The sequence below is a fragment of the Penaeus chinensis genome, chromosome 27 (assembly GCF_019202785.1).
Source record: "Penaeus chinensis breed Huanghai No. 1 chromosome 27, ASM1920278v2, whole genome shotgun sequence".
In the NCBI taxonomy this organism is placed as follows: Eukaryota; Metazoa; Arthropoda; class Malacostraca; order Decapoda; family Penaeidae; genus Penaeus; species Penaeus chinensis.
In genome coordinates, this window is record NC_061845.1 from 664,110 (window position 1) to 679,856 (window position 15,747).

A 15,747-nucleotide genomic window follows, 5' to 3' on the forward strand; every position below is an offset into this window, starting at 1 on the left:
ACCAATATGTCAGGGGTTTGGTTAAATGAAATTCACGGTCCGGTTGCACAAGTTTATTCTTGATAGTGTAGGGTGGACTGTTGTTAGAATGGCCGGATTGTGCAGAAGTAGCCCCGGGCCGCGGTTAGGCCCAGTAAGGCAGGGGCCCTGGAGGGTGGCCCCCAGAGAAGGCCACGTCCGAACTGGAGCGTGACTCGAGGAAGAGTGTTTGTACGGGTCGAGGTTACGGCCGGAGGTTATGAGCGCAATGGGCATAGCTTAGGTCAGTACGGCGGCGGTGCCATGGGCATGCACCCCTAATGGTCACCCCTGTTAGTTGGAGGGCGTGACATTGAAGACATCTGACCACTCTGAGAGTCTTCATGATAAATTGAGAGAATTATGGAGGCATACCTCTAGAAACAAACTGCGAGGGATTAGAGATGACCTTGGCAGTTGGGTGACCAGCATCCATTCCAACCGACACTAGACTAAGAATCGGGCACACAAGACTGACTCATAGGCAGATGATGGCTAAAAGTGAAGCACGCTGTGAGGGATGCCAAGAGCCATTAACGGTCGCACATGTAGTGGAAAGACGTATGTACTTGTCTCCCCCGTATACACTTATTACTCTTCTATGGGAGAGTAATATTTCCAATAAAATTGAATTTGCATATTGTTTATGCTTTTTTTTTATATACATTTAGAGTATAATGTTTATCTATTGATTTTTAATAAAATATTTATTGTTATTTATAAGACATTTATTGATAGATTTTTTACATTTTAAATATTTCAATCTAACAAGGTGTTCGCCGCTAATGTCCTTAGCTGTTGAAGCGGCAGATAATTTTAAGTAATCAATCAATGCTCCCTCCATTTATTACGAAGGCTATGTCTGATGCTAGGTTTTATGTCGGTGTGTGGGAGAGGAAAACGAGCGCCACAGGACTGAGCGGCAACTGCCTTGGTGTTCCGAGTAACTCGTTCATTCCCGCTGATACCAACATCTTTTTACATGCTGACATCAGTGCAAGCCAATCACGAACTTCCCTCAGCCTTGGATGTGATGAGTTTAATCTCTTGATTACTTACAAAGAACTACGAGAGTCGCAATATATTACAATAGAATGGTTCGAAAGATCTCTAGTCACCTTAACTGCTGCAAGGATGGCATGCAACTCTGCAGTGAAGATCGAGGCTGTCGAAGAAAGACTACCAACAACAATCTTGTTCCTGCTCACTGCTGCAAAGCCCACACCATTTTCAGATTTCGAACTATCTGTATATATTGCATCTGATCCTTGGCACTGTTGAAGAAAGCTCTCCCTGACTTCTGCGTCTGATCTCTCCCCCTTCCCTATTCCAACCGAATCCAGTGAAATCTGAATCCTGATCTGCAATTGGTGGCAGGAACTGAAGCGTGTAGGCTGGGCTGACCATGTAAAGGCAAATCTGACTGGGCAATGGGACAGTTACTAAATGGCATGCGCTGTGTTAGGCAAGCCATTAGGCACGTTTTGTGCTAGGCAAGCTGGTTGGCACACACTAGAGACAAGTAATGAAATATGCAATATGATATGCAAGACGTAGGCAATGATTCAAGTAAATTTCCAGTTGCAACCTGCCTCGGACTTTCGAAACTTTGTTGGAATAAAAAATTGGTTGTTTAGCACTGTTATGCTTGTTGACGAGCGACGTAACTTGTATTCTCAAGCGCCAACGTTAATAAAATGTCGGCTTTCTACTGTATTTTTGGGAAGAATTAGCATGACTTACACAGCAAAGTAGTATACAAACACTAAAATGCTATAAAGCGTTCGTTGAAACTACGGGTATGCGAGCCTTATTTCACCTATGCATTACGATCTACAATTCTGCGGTTAACCACGGGATTACTTTTTGACTGATGGTTGCACCGTACACAGGCACTGAATCATAATTTAACAGGAGCAACTTTTAAATATGAAAATGCGTTTCTTAAGTTTAAACATGACCCGATCAAGAATAAGCACAAGCTTCGTTAATTGTTGCTCAAACAGTAATGATGTTTTATTGATGAATTGCTTTTATAAACAGCAATACCAGTCTTTGGAAACGAACTATTCTATCGACAGTAGTTATGTGTCAACCGACTGCTGTGGCTTTGGCGGCTGTCGGCGCTCGCAAACAACGAATTGGAGTGACAGCTTGCAAACCTTAGTGCTGATTAACATCTTATGAGGAAACTATTAATTATACTTGCCATATAAAGTGGATATTTATTTGCCTTTGTCTGCCGTCGTTTTATTACATAGTATAATCCACTAATTTGCCAATAATTGACACTTGCACATGGTGTCCCCCCCCCCCCCCCCTCCGCAAGAAGAAAAAAAGTTTAAACACTTTAGATAGCCATCTTATTTACTAGCCTTTGAATATATGTTTTTCATTCTCGCTTATACACGCCGACAAAAGTTTTGACCTAATCCCCATCTGAGGTGATTAGGTCAAGTAAATCTAAGCCCGAAATATTTTCTATATCCTTTGCTACTCGTTGGTATGTAGATAAAAACCCCATAAAATTAGCTGTTATTTCTGCCTGAAAGGATATGACAATACAAGAGTATTATTGTAATGATATCGAGTATTTACGGTAACTAATTCCGTCTTTAATAAATCAAGGAAGGCAACGCGTCGTGCTAGTTTACGTCAACGTTTAAAAGTGAAGCATGCCCTTTTAGCCTGAAGACAAGCCTGAAATTGGTTAAAAGAGACCCACCTCGTTTCAATTGTGCTTATTTTTTCACCAGATAAACCTGGCTATGCTTGCATTTTACAAACTTCCTCTATTTCCATGCAAATGAGCATATTTAATACGGGATTCACTCTCTTGAGACCCATATGAGAGAGAGAGTGAGAGGGAGAGAGGGAGAGAGGGAGAGAGAGAGCGAGAGAGCGAGATAGCGAAAGCGAGAGAGAGAGAGAGAGAGAGAGAGAGAGAGAGAGAGAGAGAGAGAGAGAGAGAGAGAGAGAGAGAGAGAGAGAGAGAGAGAGAGAGGGGGGGGGGGGAGGGAGAGAGAGGGGGAGGGAGGGAGAGAGAGGGAAGGAAGGAGGGAGAGAGAGGGAAGGAAGGAGGGAGAAAGAGAGAAGAGAGGAGGGTGAGAGAGGGAGAGAGCGGGCGGGAAGGAGGGAAGGAGAGAGAGGGAGAATCAGGGACGGAAGGTGGGAGAGGGAGAGGGAAGAAGAGAGAGGGAAGAAAGGAGGGAGACAAAGGGAATGAGAGGGAAGGCAGAAGAGAGAGAGAGGAAAGGAAGGAGGGAGAAAGAGAGAAGGAAGGAGGGAGAGAGAGGGAGAGGGAAGAAGAGAGAGGGGAGGAAGGAAAGAAAGAGAGAGAGAGAGAGGGAAGGAGAGATAAAGAGGGAGAGGGAAGGAGAGAGAGGGAGAGGGAAGAAGAGAGAGGGAGAGAGAGAGGGAAGTAAGGAGGGAGAGAGGGGGAAGGAAGGAGGGAGAGAGAGGGAAGGAAGGAGGGAGAGGGAAGGAGAGAGAGGGAGAGAGGGGGAAGGAAGGAGGGAGAGGGAGGAAGAGGGAAGGAGAGGGAGGGAGAGGGAGGGAGAGGGAGGGAGAGGGAAGGAGAGAGAGGGAAGAAAGGAGGGAGAGAAAGGGAAGGAGAGAGAGGGAGAGAGGGAAAGAGAGAGAGGAAGAGAAAGGGAAGGAGAGAGAGGGGGAGAGAGGGAAGGAAGCAGGGAGAGAGAGGGAAGGGAAGAGGGAGAGAGAGGGAAGGATATAGGGAGAGCGAGAGCGAGAGCGAGAGATAGAGAGAGAGAGAGAGAGAGCGAGAGAGCGAGAGAAAGAGAGAAAGAGAGCAAGAGAGAGCGGGAGAGAGCGAGAGAGAGAGAGAGAGAGAGAGAGAGAGGGGGGGGGGGGGACACGAGAGAGAGAGAGAGAGAGAGAGAGAGAGAGAGAGAGAGAGAGAGAGAGAGAGAGAGAGAGAGAGAGAGAGAGAGCGAGAGAGAGAGAGAGCGAGAGAAAGAGAGAAAGAGAGCAAGAGAGAGCGGGAGAGAGCGAGAGAGAGAGAGAGAGAGAGAGAGAGAGAGAGAGGGGGGGGGGGGACACGAGAGAGAGAGAGAGAGAGAGAGAGAGAGAGAGAGAGAGAGAGAGAGAGAGAGAGAGAGAGAGAGAGAGAGAGAGAGAGAGAGAGAGAGCAATATATTCAAAGTGCAATGCAGCCAAAGAATTTAAAAAAGAAATAAATTTCCTCCTCAGAGAATACATCCACGCATCTCACCTGCAACCTCTTGCTTTTAAAGCAATCGCCGTTCTCCCTCATCTGATATGCCAGCGAACTCACAGCAAATCCAAAACAACAGAGAACGTAAAGGCAATGGAGAGGAGGATGGAAATGTGGAAAAAGGGAGAGATGACAGACCTAATGCGAGAGACACAAGCTCTGCAAAATAAAAGAAGAAAAACAGCAGCCAACCAAATTCAGAAAGACATTGCTAGAAGATTCTCTAGCATGATCAAGCAAGGAAAAATATCTCAGGCAACCCGCGCTCTCTTATCGGAGGATTCCCACGGGACCCTCCCCCTGGACGAGGCCACGTGTCAGGCGCTGAGTGACAAGCACCCGCCAGCTAAAGAAGCCGACGCCGAAGCAACATACCAGGGAGAGTATATCCCACCTCCACCTGTAATATTCGACAGAATAACAGGAGAGAGAATTTGGAAGCATGCCCTCCACACACACGGTGCCGCCGGACCATCAGGCATGGATGCCAAGTCGTGGAAAAACATACTAAGCCACGTTAAGTTTGGCAGTGTCGCAGGTGATCTGTGTAACACCATAGCAGCCCTGGCCAGAAAAATGGCAACTGAGAACTGCCCAGACCTTGCTGCTCTCACTGCCTGTCGCCTTATCGCGCTCGATAAGAAACCAGGCTGCCGTCCCATCGGCATAGGCGAAGTCCTAAGAAGGATCATCGGCAAGGCAGTGATGGAAGTAGTTAAAGATGACATGACAAGCACAGTGGGAAACCTGCAAGTATGCGCTGGACAAAAGGCAGAATGCGAGGCAGCAATACACGCGATGAGGAAGATCTTCGATGAGCCAGATTGCGATGCAATGCTCATGGTAGAGGCATCAAACGCATTCAATAACATCAATAGAAAGGTCACGCTCCACAACACAAGCTTTGCTAGGTACATAGAGAACCTCTATTCACAACCCGCCAAACAATTCGTGAGTGACAGGAAAAACGGAAGATGCGAAATAATAGACTCCGCAGAAGGCACCACCCGAGGTGACCCCGTTGCCATGGCAATATGTGCCATTGGCCTTCTAAAATTACAAGATCGCATCAGCCACGAGAAGACGCAAGTAAAGCAGGTTGCCTACGCTGATGACATAACAGGGGCCGGACATAAAGAGATGGTCGGACGAGATTGTACTCTATGGGCCAATGCAAGGCTATTATCCTAACGCCCAAAAAACTGCGCTGATTGTGAAGCCCCAGAAAATTGACCTTGCCTAGGAAAAATTAAAAAATACCGACATAATAATAAAAACAGGTGGAGAGAAACATCTAGGTGCAATACTTGGCCCAATGCACGACAGAGAACAATTGATAAAGGACAGGGTCGAGGAGTGGGTAAATGAGATCCGTAGGCTGGCTAAAATAGCTACCATCGAACCACACGCCGCCTACACCGCCCTCACATTTGGAATCAGGTACAGGTGGAATTACCTCATGAGGACAGTGCCAGGCATCGGGCATCTCCTCGAACCCCTCGAACAAACAATTAAGAGGGAACTATTACCGGCTCTAGCAGGAGGACACAACCCAACGGACGTCGAAAGGTCCATATTTGAATTGCCGCCCAGAAAAGGAGGCTTGGGGATTCCAAACCCCTGTTTTCATACCCTGTAAGAGTATGAAAACTCCATCAAACTTACTGCAGGTTTAACCCAACAAATAATAAATCAGAACAAACATGGGGAAATAAACCTAGCAGAACAACAAAAAATAAGGACAGAAATAACAAGAAACAGAGAACAAAAACAAGAAGACCAGCTACGCCACCTCTCACAACAACTGCCAAAGGATGCCAAGAGATTTCAGATGACACAGGAAGTGGGAGCATCGAATTGGTTCACCACCTTGCCTATAAGAGTGAAGGGATTCAGACAAGATTTTATCGCTCTAAGGTATGGCTGGCCCATGGATGGTCTCCCTCAGCACTGTGCCTGTGGATCTCCCTTTGACTCAAAGCATGCCATGATCTGTAAGACAGGTGGTTTTATGGTCATACGGCATGACGAAGTGAGAGACCTCACCGCTCAGATGCTGAGAGAGGTGTGTCATGACGTCAGAGTGGAGCCGGAACTACTTTCGACTGGAGGACGAAATTTCGATCTGAGGTCAACAAACACGACAGAAGACGCTTGCCTTGATGTCAGTGCTAGAGGCTTCTGGGCAAGAGGACAGAGAGCCTTCTTTGACGTCAGGGTATTCAACCCCATGGCCCCCAGCAATAGGGGCCAGCAGCTGAAAGCGGCCCACCTCAGACATGAAAATGAGAAAATGAGGGAGTACGGGGAGAGGATCCAGGAAGTGGAGCAGGGATCTTTCACTCCCCTCGTCTTCACAACTGCAGGAGGAATGGCATCAAGGGTAACAACTTTCTACGCGATCCTGGCACAGCAGCTGCCGATAAAAGACGCCAGGTGAAGAGTAAGGTCACCGCGTGGATGAGATGTCGTCTCTCTTTCTCCCTCCTGAGATCAGCACTCCTGTGTCTTCGAGGGACGCGGACAAAACCACCAGCTTACACAAGCATCAGGGACGCGGACTTCGATGAGACCGTTCAGGAGTGTAGGATAGGTGACAAATGTTTATATTGTTTAGAATAAATAAAGTTATTAAAAATAAAAAGATGGATGTCAGCCACTGTCATTGGCGAGGTCGGGGCCAATGAAATGTATTGTGAATTATAATTAAGACACTTCACAACACATCTTCCTGTAACAGGAATGGAGGTCGAGAGAGTGAAAGAGAGACAGAGAGAGAGAGAGTTGGTAATGTCGTTTGTCAACCTCTCATTGATAGCGTTCTGTGATGAATCCTATCTGCATGTAGTCGTTTTCTTCCCCGCGGATTTCCCATGTCTCATTTTGACGTCATATACCATCGGACATATCAGAATGAACAAAAGTTTCTTTCAAGATATTACATATGATACAGCATACCTAAGTTTTTCACTTGTTTTTCACCCTCTTTGGAACCACTTAGCTAGTAGTTGCTCGATATGAAACCAGCAAACATGTTTTTTTTTATCGAATGCGACTACTCAAAGAAACGCCTCGAATAATAGCGAAAATTATGGTCAGATTTTAGGACAAAATAAAAAGCATTCAGATTAATCGAAAATAATTATAATACATAATGTTTAGCTACTCATCACCAAATATTGACTTCATATTTCTATAAACATTGCACATGCGCGCGCGCCCACACACACACACACACACACACACACACACACACACACACACACACACACACACACACACACACACACACACACACACACACACACACACGCACACACACACATACAGTGAAAATGTCTACATATTGTAGCTCTACTATGGTTTTGCGTTCAGCTAATGTTCCATAATGAAAACTTTAATGTAGAATGCTTTTTGTTTATTGAATCAGTGTTTTGGTGTTTGGTTCAGGCGAAAAAAACGCTATTCTATTAGTTCAATCATCCGTTGCTAGATGGTGCAGCTACGAAAAACGTTTAGAAAGGTATCAGGGAATTAGAAAAATTATATTTGATACAGCTACTAATACATAGATTTTTAAAGCACGGATCATTTTCAAGTTTAATAAAAACACTTCCTGTGTTGAAAGAAGGGGGAAATGCATAGGTGTTGTCATATCGATAAACAAACAATTCCAGGGAATCGCATTTGAAAAATATCTCACCACAAAGTCAATGATAACTAATACAACATGTTTTATTATCATTTGTTTGAAGAAAACGAAAAAAACAAAACAAAAAAACTAATACTTTTGTTGGTCATTTATGTTCTACCAATCATATCGAAGTGGCTGCCAGATGTATAAAACTTGGACTCAGGAAGTGTACGGAAACATAATTCCGTAACTGTACGTACGTAAAGTGTGTAGTTCTGGCCTCTCTCTCTCTCTCTCTCTCTCTCTCTCTCTCTCTATATATATATATATATATATATATATATATATATAATTTATTTAAATGTATACATATATATATATATATATATATATATATATATTATATAGTGTGCGCATGTGTGTGTGTATGTGTATATGTATATACACTTTTGCTGTTACCATACAACAGACTGGTTGATAAATTATGGATTGTGGTTGAGGAAAGAGCTAAAAATCTTTTTTAAAAATAAAAACTGCATTTTTTTGGGGTGGGGGCTAGAAGTCGTGTTTTTTAGTACACTGATACATCTTTTGTGTCTTGAATGTTAACGATTGGTACTACGAGTTATTTGTCAAATAACTAACTGGATTTCTGTCGCGACAAGGTTCTAAGTTTCATTTCATTCTAAATTTAAGAAACATTTACAATAACATCTTGATTTAGCTTCTCTCATGATTTTTGTTAGATTATTGTGATATTACTTGTAGTAGCTGTGTGTTATTAGTTCTAATCTGTGCATCATAAAAAGGTTGCATTTGCTTTGTATTGAGTTTAATATACCACTGATGATCTAAGAATTGAACAGCCTCTTGGCAGATGTGTACATTGTTTATAAGGGTAGCATTTATTATATAGTCTATTGACTGTGCTTAGAAAGACGTTAAGATTATCATTCAAAATCGATCGTCACAATGTACTGATCCTAACTCACTGGTAAAGAGAATATGGTTTGGAGAGCTGTGAATCCTAAAACATATATATTTTCTCTTTATACAAAACGTAACTCGATTGACATGACTTTAGCTACAGGGGATATCCCAAAGAGTACTGAACTAAACAGAGACGGTGGAAAAAGTACACATCCTGTATTCTTAATTTCTCATGGATATCATTTTAATTTCAAAATAATTCCGTGCATTGTTTACTTCCATCATCATTATTGTTGCAGTATTGCCAGCCACTCTCGCACACCTCTTGCGCGGCGAACATCCTCCCCCGCGCGCTACCTGCTCGGCCAATACGGGCCTTGGTCGACGCAGCATTTTCCCACCCGCCTTTTATTCTTTACATTTTTTATGTATTTATTTTATCCTTGATTTTCGTAATTTCTTTTTTGTTCTGATTTGCCTGTTTTGATGGTTCTCGTTTATAATAATGGTTACTTTTTAACTGTAGTTCTTTGTCGGCATCATCAGTTTCCTTGTTTTATTAAATTCTAAACAAAAATCATATAAACATCTCAATAATTATCATTAACACTTATAGTGATTAAGATTAGCACTTTCATTTTATGTACTGTTTTACTCAAGTCCAGTATTTTTATTATTTCCTAGTTTCTCGTTTTAACCAAATTATTTAGTCTTCAACTATTTGGGCAGGATTATATTTTATTAACTTTGTCAGTCTGTATATAGTGATGTCACTGTCACCCCCGACCCTCCATTTGCCGTGAAAAATAAACAGTTCGACAGAGATGCAGCAGACACGTGTTTGTTTCCTATAAAGCTATAAACAAGTTAAAGTTAAGTCTGAGGTCGCTTTGTCTTGCACATGGGATGGGAAAATGCTTTTACATAATAATTGTCATATATAGTTATATAGTGTTATTTTTTAGTTCAGGTTTTATGATTTTGTTTTTCTTGGGGCTTATACCAGGGGATAAATAATGGTCACACAGAACACTTTGATATTGAAAAAAGTATATTTTATCTCAAAATTGTTCTTTCAAAGATACAGCAGCATGAATATATTGCTTTAAAATCTGCCTTCTCCAATATCTTATTTTTCGGCAGGAGTGATTCATAGCAACGCGTTCAAAATGAAATGATGTAACAAATTCTTTGAAAAAAGTCTGCCCAAAACAGTTTCCCAATCGAAGGCTTACATTTGCCTTTTTTTGGGAAAAATAAAAGCTTCTACTAAATTGCTATAATTAAATGTGCAGGAACTAGTAGATGGCAGCTCATATTCAGTGAAATGAATTTTAAACCAATGTTCACTTTCTTTATCATGACTTAAAACAATGTCATAATTTTTTATTTCATACTGATCTTTTCTTAAGACTTAGTTAAGAGTCTTATGATTAACAGCAACATGCAAGAAAACAATAAGTACAATATAGCCCAAGGTGACCCAAGGTAGTGACGGTCCCCTCGATAAACGCTTGTTTAGTAACTAAAAAAAGGACATATATCGCTGTAATACTAAAAGTACTGCCACGGCTATTTTTCACACTTCCAGCATGGTGAGGGAGGCCGCATGTAAGATAAGTAGTAAAAAAGCTCGCATACAGCATAATAATAAATTATATATTATAGAAGATTATAAAGGAACTTGAGGCATTCACCAAGAAGTAAAGGGAAAGCTGGCAAATCTTAAATTATCAATATATAATATCGAAAATTATATATCAGCTTTTTTACTTTTAAATGTTCTTGAAAAATGGAGTGGCGGTATAGATATTTATAATTAATTCATCAGCTATTTATTGATGGTATGTATAAAGCAATTATTCATGCAATAATTCGACTTTTATCTGTTCATGTACATCATATAGATATTGATATCACTTCCTTCCCCTTTACTAGACTAGAAGGATAGGAAAATCAACAGGGAAATCAGCCATGACCTCCCACCAATCAGACACACACAACACAATTCATTCATAAATAATCTTTACTACGAGTTAGCTGTTGCCACTTGGTGGATTACCTTACCAAAATATCTTTCCACAACTGTAGTACTCAGTGGGGAAAACACAGAAAAATAACCATAAAAGCTTAGAGATGAGAATTTAGAAAATCACCTCGTTGAAAAATAGTGCTTCACACTCCTCAGATTGATCACTGCCCTGCGTGGATTTTTCTCTCTTCTTCTTAATTAAGGGTTGTCTAAAAGCTTCAGTGATTTCATACGATTTTGTTCATCTGCTCTATTCTGGAAATAAAAGCAAAAAATGAAAATAGTAAACCAATAACAAATGAAAAATGGTAAATATAAAAACACTATAGCAGGTTGAAAATCCTTATATTTCAACCTATGGAACATATTTTGTGGTTATATTTGATGTATTACTTAACAAAATATTATGCAAAAAGTGTGACATAACACCGGTTAGAGTACTTAGAACGTTTCTCTGTAAATTTCACAGGGATGCTATTCGAATTCTTACCTACTAATATCTTACCACACTGTGTGTGTTCATTGCTTATGAGTATATTTGTGTGTATACATGTCTTTTGGTTGCTGTTTTATGATTAGTATAGATTATCTTGATAATAACCGTTTCTATATCCTTTTATGATAGTTTCTTTTATGCAAAGAATCTTCATCTTCATATAATCTTCACTTCACTTCACTGTCACAGTGAAGTGTTTAATTACAACAATGACCAACTGAGAAGTGTGGAGGGGGATCTGATGTCGCCTAAACAAGCACACTTTTTGTGAATTCTATGCCATTACGCATATTGATTGCCAATGTTGGTCAGCAAGATTCGACTAAGTATTAGGATGGTGAAGGGAAACGAATATTTTGTACTGGCAGTGTAAAGTTCAGTGAAGTAATAAAGATGGAATAAATTGAATTTATCCCAATACTCTATTCTGACCAAAGGCACTTCCAGAAATATTTTTTTGAGGAGGGGATCATAAAAGAGTTTGGGCTTCAAAGAAAAAAAAAAGTGGTAACAAATTCGTACGATACAATCTGCTGTGAGCCAATGGGCGTGACCTCACGGCAACATCCCTCCGTGCAGACCCTTATCCGCCAATCCTCATACTGCATGTAACCTGTTGCACAGACTAAGAGGCAAAGGGGGCTCAGGAACTTTCACTCGTGACAGTACATAGAATGATCTTAGTACTTTGTGTCCTACTCGGTCTTTGCTCACATAGCAGACAGTCTTACCTTGTTAAATAGGTACTGGACCTCCTTACAGAAAGAAATATTCTGGTCGACCCATACCCCTAGGTACTGAAAGACCTGAACCCACTCTTGGTCTATTCCTTGGACACGCGCAGAATTGTACTTTATTTCTTGCCAACCCTCCTTCAATCTAATTTTCGTTCAGACTGGTGCAAGTGTAGAAGAGGGAGGGGCTTCAGAATCTTTGGCAGTACTTTTGTCATTCCGGTGTCCTCATGCGACCCGAGGGATGAGAAGGAATTTCATATGGCAAAGATTGATGTCTATGTGTTGGTATTTGTATGTTTCATTTCTATGTATGAGACACGGAGTGTGTGTTTGCGTATGGACACAATATTAAGAACAAAAGTGAGATCTGCTTCATTATATCCGTCTCTTCGCATATCAATATTTTTTTTATAACCTCGTGGCCGGGGATCCCTTGCAAAAAATGTGTGTGGATAAGCTTGTGGCAGATAACAAAGCTAGAAAATGACCCACACTGTCCTTTCTCAAGATGATTGATTTATTAAAGAAATAAGAAGGCCATTTTTTAAGAATCAATAACCCAATATTGAACACTTTCCGTTGTGGTAATAGGAAAGATCTGTGCTGCAAAAATAAAATTAAAACATGCTGTCATAACGGAACTAGCTGAACATACTGAATGGCATACAAACTCTCTCAATTGTGTGTACGTGAATGCGACTATACGTGTGTGTGATACACACGCATTAGAGTATGTTTTGATTGTGTGTCGCTTGGAAGATTTTAATATTGTTATAGGAACCGTCAAAATGATTTCGGTTTGTAAAAGAAGGGAAATTAGCATTCATAACACAGAGTAGTTAAACACTCTTACCTGTGATGCTGAAGATTTGGCTATTGCATGCGAACTGTCAAATGACGCATTCTTTATCTGACAAAGACACAAAGAAACAAATACTGCTGTATCTTTTTCTATTATTACAACATATGTGATTTTGTACAAATAGTTATGTACTACTGTTTACATACGACTTCGGCATCGATTAGCGTAACTAATCAATATCAACCGTTGATACACATGTATATCAAAATTATAAATTAATAGTTTTGCAAAATTTAACCTAATTACAAATGTAATAGTTATTAACGAACTTTTGGACATTTTATGCGGAAGCCAAGACTCCGTGTTCGCATTCACAGCCTTCGCCATTAGAGTGGTAACTGTGGTCCAGTGGGCTTTATTATTATCCTCCTCATCCTCATCATCATAATATTATTATGATTATTACCATTATCAGTGTTATCATTATTACTGTTGTGATCCTGATTACTATCCTTATCATTATTACTATTACTTTTATTATTATTTTTTTATCATCATATCATTAGTATTATTATTATTATTATTATTATTATCATTATCATTATTATTATTATTATTATTATCAATATCATTATTATCAATATTATTATTATCAATATTATTATTATTATTATTATTACTATTAGTAATAGTAGTAGTATTATATACGTTCCTTTAATCTTTTCTTTGTTTCTGGCTATGTCTTTATTCGATCATTCCATTGCAATAGTGGGACGCAGGTGGCCAAGGGTTCTGTACCACGGAAAGCGAATAAAAGTAATTTAGTGTCCGAAAAATATAATACCTCACCCACGCCACAACGCTCGACCTCATGATAATGGTAATAATAATAATAATAATCATAATAACTATGATAATGATAATAATAACAAAAAATATCTAGGGCCATTTTTATGAACTTTTATAAATTCACTGTGTATATCACGATAGCTGAATATATCACAGTAATTACGTTTTCAAATACACAGTTTACATCAGTTTTTTTGGGTAAGGCTTATCAAAATAATGAGACTTCTTAGGTTAAAAAGTGAAAAAAAAAACATTGGAGAAATGCTATCTCGTTGTCTCTCATAAAAATGACAAAAGAATCCTACCACACTTTCGAAATCAATAAAAACGACCCCGAAATGCCTAATTTAGCGTAGAAATATCGAAGCTAAATTAACAGCATTTGCTATATATAAAACGCAGAATGATAGTTCTAAGACATATGAACAAATGCATTGTTAGGTGGGGCGCCTGTGCCCCCTTACAAGACTGTTTACCCCCACAAAGGCTGGCTTGCCCCTCCCAAGGGCCACGCCCCGCGACTTTTAGAACTAGTTAAATTTAGTTACAAACAAACGCAAAGCAGAATATACTTAAAAATGCGATACAAAATAATATCAGCATTGGTAACACTACCAAACTTTGTGTACGTATTCGGGAGCGGAGTTCAACTTGATAAATGTAGAAGAAAGGTGTGAATGAGAATTCATAAATTTACAGTGCAAGATATGTACCTGACTCATTTCTTCAGAAATATATATTTGTAGATGTCGAAATACGTCATGTGCGTCTCTCGTAGTGAGAAGTTATTAATTCAAATTCATATGATTTTATACATGTGTATATGTGTATATGCATTTATATATGTAGGTGTGTGTAGGTGCATGTATATCAACTGATTCAAGTTGCAGAAATCAAGCAGTGCAACTTCCTCTTCGAAATACCTTGATGAGTATCACAGTAAGAACAATGACAGCTGTCAGAAGAACTACGTTGAACGACGCGCACGCAATCGCCGCCGCCTTCCATCCATGGGACTCGGCGTTGGCTGGATTGGTGACGAGGTCTTTCGTCGCAGGGCAAACTTTTTCCTCCACTTCATCTGTTAAGAAGTTGTATTTATAACACTGCAGAAAATGAATGCATCAAACAGAACTGAGTACTTCCTGTCATAGTATAAGGACTGTGATTCTATGATATCAAAATTATTTCACTATATTTATATGAATATCAATTGGTGAAATGGGCCTGAAAACGGTCGTTGTGACAAACGCAGAAGTTTTAGATGAGGATGAATGACTTCTCAGCGGAAAATGTGTGCTTGATAAAAAGAATCTTCAGAAGTACATGTGCTGGCAGGATAACGAAACTTGACATTCGTGACCCGTTGCTTGTTACGGTTATGATTGCTGTTGCCTTAGGGATTCCGTAAGTAAAGCTAGCTCCCCGCCGAGGTCTGGGACAGCGCCCCTTTATCACACTTTACTACCTAAGCATAATCAAAGGAAAACTCAAGCTAAGTGGGATAAAGACTACATATATAGTTTATTCATAGAGTAGAGTACTGGGAAAAACATCGATATGATATCATAAATGACGAAATAATTATTAATTAATACCACAGATGTGCTACGGTATTACATTTTATTTCGTACAAAATGCATTCTGTAAAACTCTGGAACAGTGTGTTTATACGCTCTACACTCAGCTAAAAGGTTTCGGCATTGGGATAAGGGAATGAAAACCTGTATTGTATATACACCTTGTAACCTTGCTGACATAAATGTTTTTCTTTCTATGAAAATTTAATCGAAACGCACCACCTTCATCACCTAGTAATTCATTCTCATGCGTATTCTTTTTCTACATATAAAAGGTACGTAAAACATAATGGAAAGAAGATACACAATTACACAGTACCTTGTCTGCTGTATTGCAAAATGACCACAAAATTATCCTTATTGTTAGCTCGAAAAGAAAAGGAGGTGAAGTCATCTGGCAGCAGGGCGGACCCAGCAAGACTAGCGTTAGGGCCG

The 15,747-nt window shown here is 40.1% G+C and overlaps 1 protein-coding gene across 4 annotated transcripts in view; it reads right to left on the bottom strand.

Annotated features, from left to right (window-relative positions):
• Positions 1 to 9,843: 9,843 nt before the first annotated feature.
• Positions 9,844 to 15,747, bottom strand: part of LOC125039251 — a 19,860-nt gene continuing 13,956 nt past the window's right edge. For 3 of the 4 annotated variants that reach the window (XM_047633059.1, XM_047633057.1, XM_047633060.1), the window contains 4 exons: positions 15,632 to 15,747; positions 14,656 to 14,813; positions 12,935 to 12,991; positions 9,844 to 11,103 (listed from right to left, as the gene is read on the bottom strand). The exon at positions 15,632 to 15,747 is cut by the window's right edge and continues 2 nt beyond it. In XM_047633059.1, the coding sequence (XP_047489015.1) occupies positions 11,047 to 11,103; positions 12,935 to 12,991; positions 14,656 to 14,813; positions 15,632 to 15,747 (388 nt within the window). In that variant the 3' untranslated portion in view covers positions 9,844 to 11,046. The remainder of the gene's footprint in view (positions 11,104 to 12,934; positions 12,992 to 14,655; positions 14,814 to 15,631) is intronic. The other variant, XM_047633058.1, reaches the window with a different exon arrangement.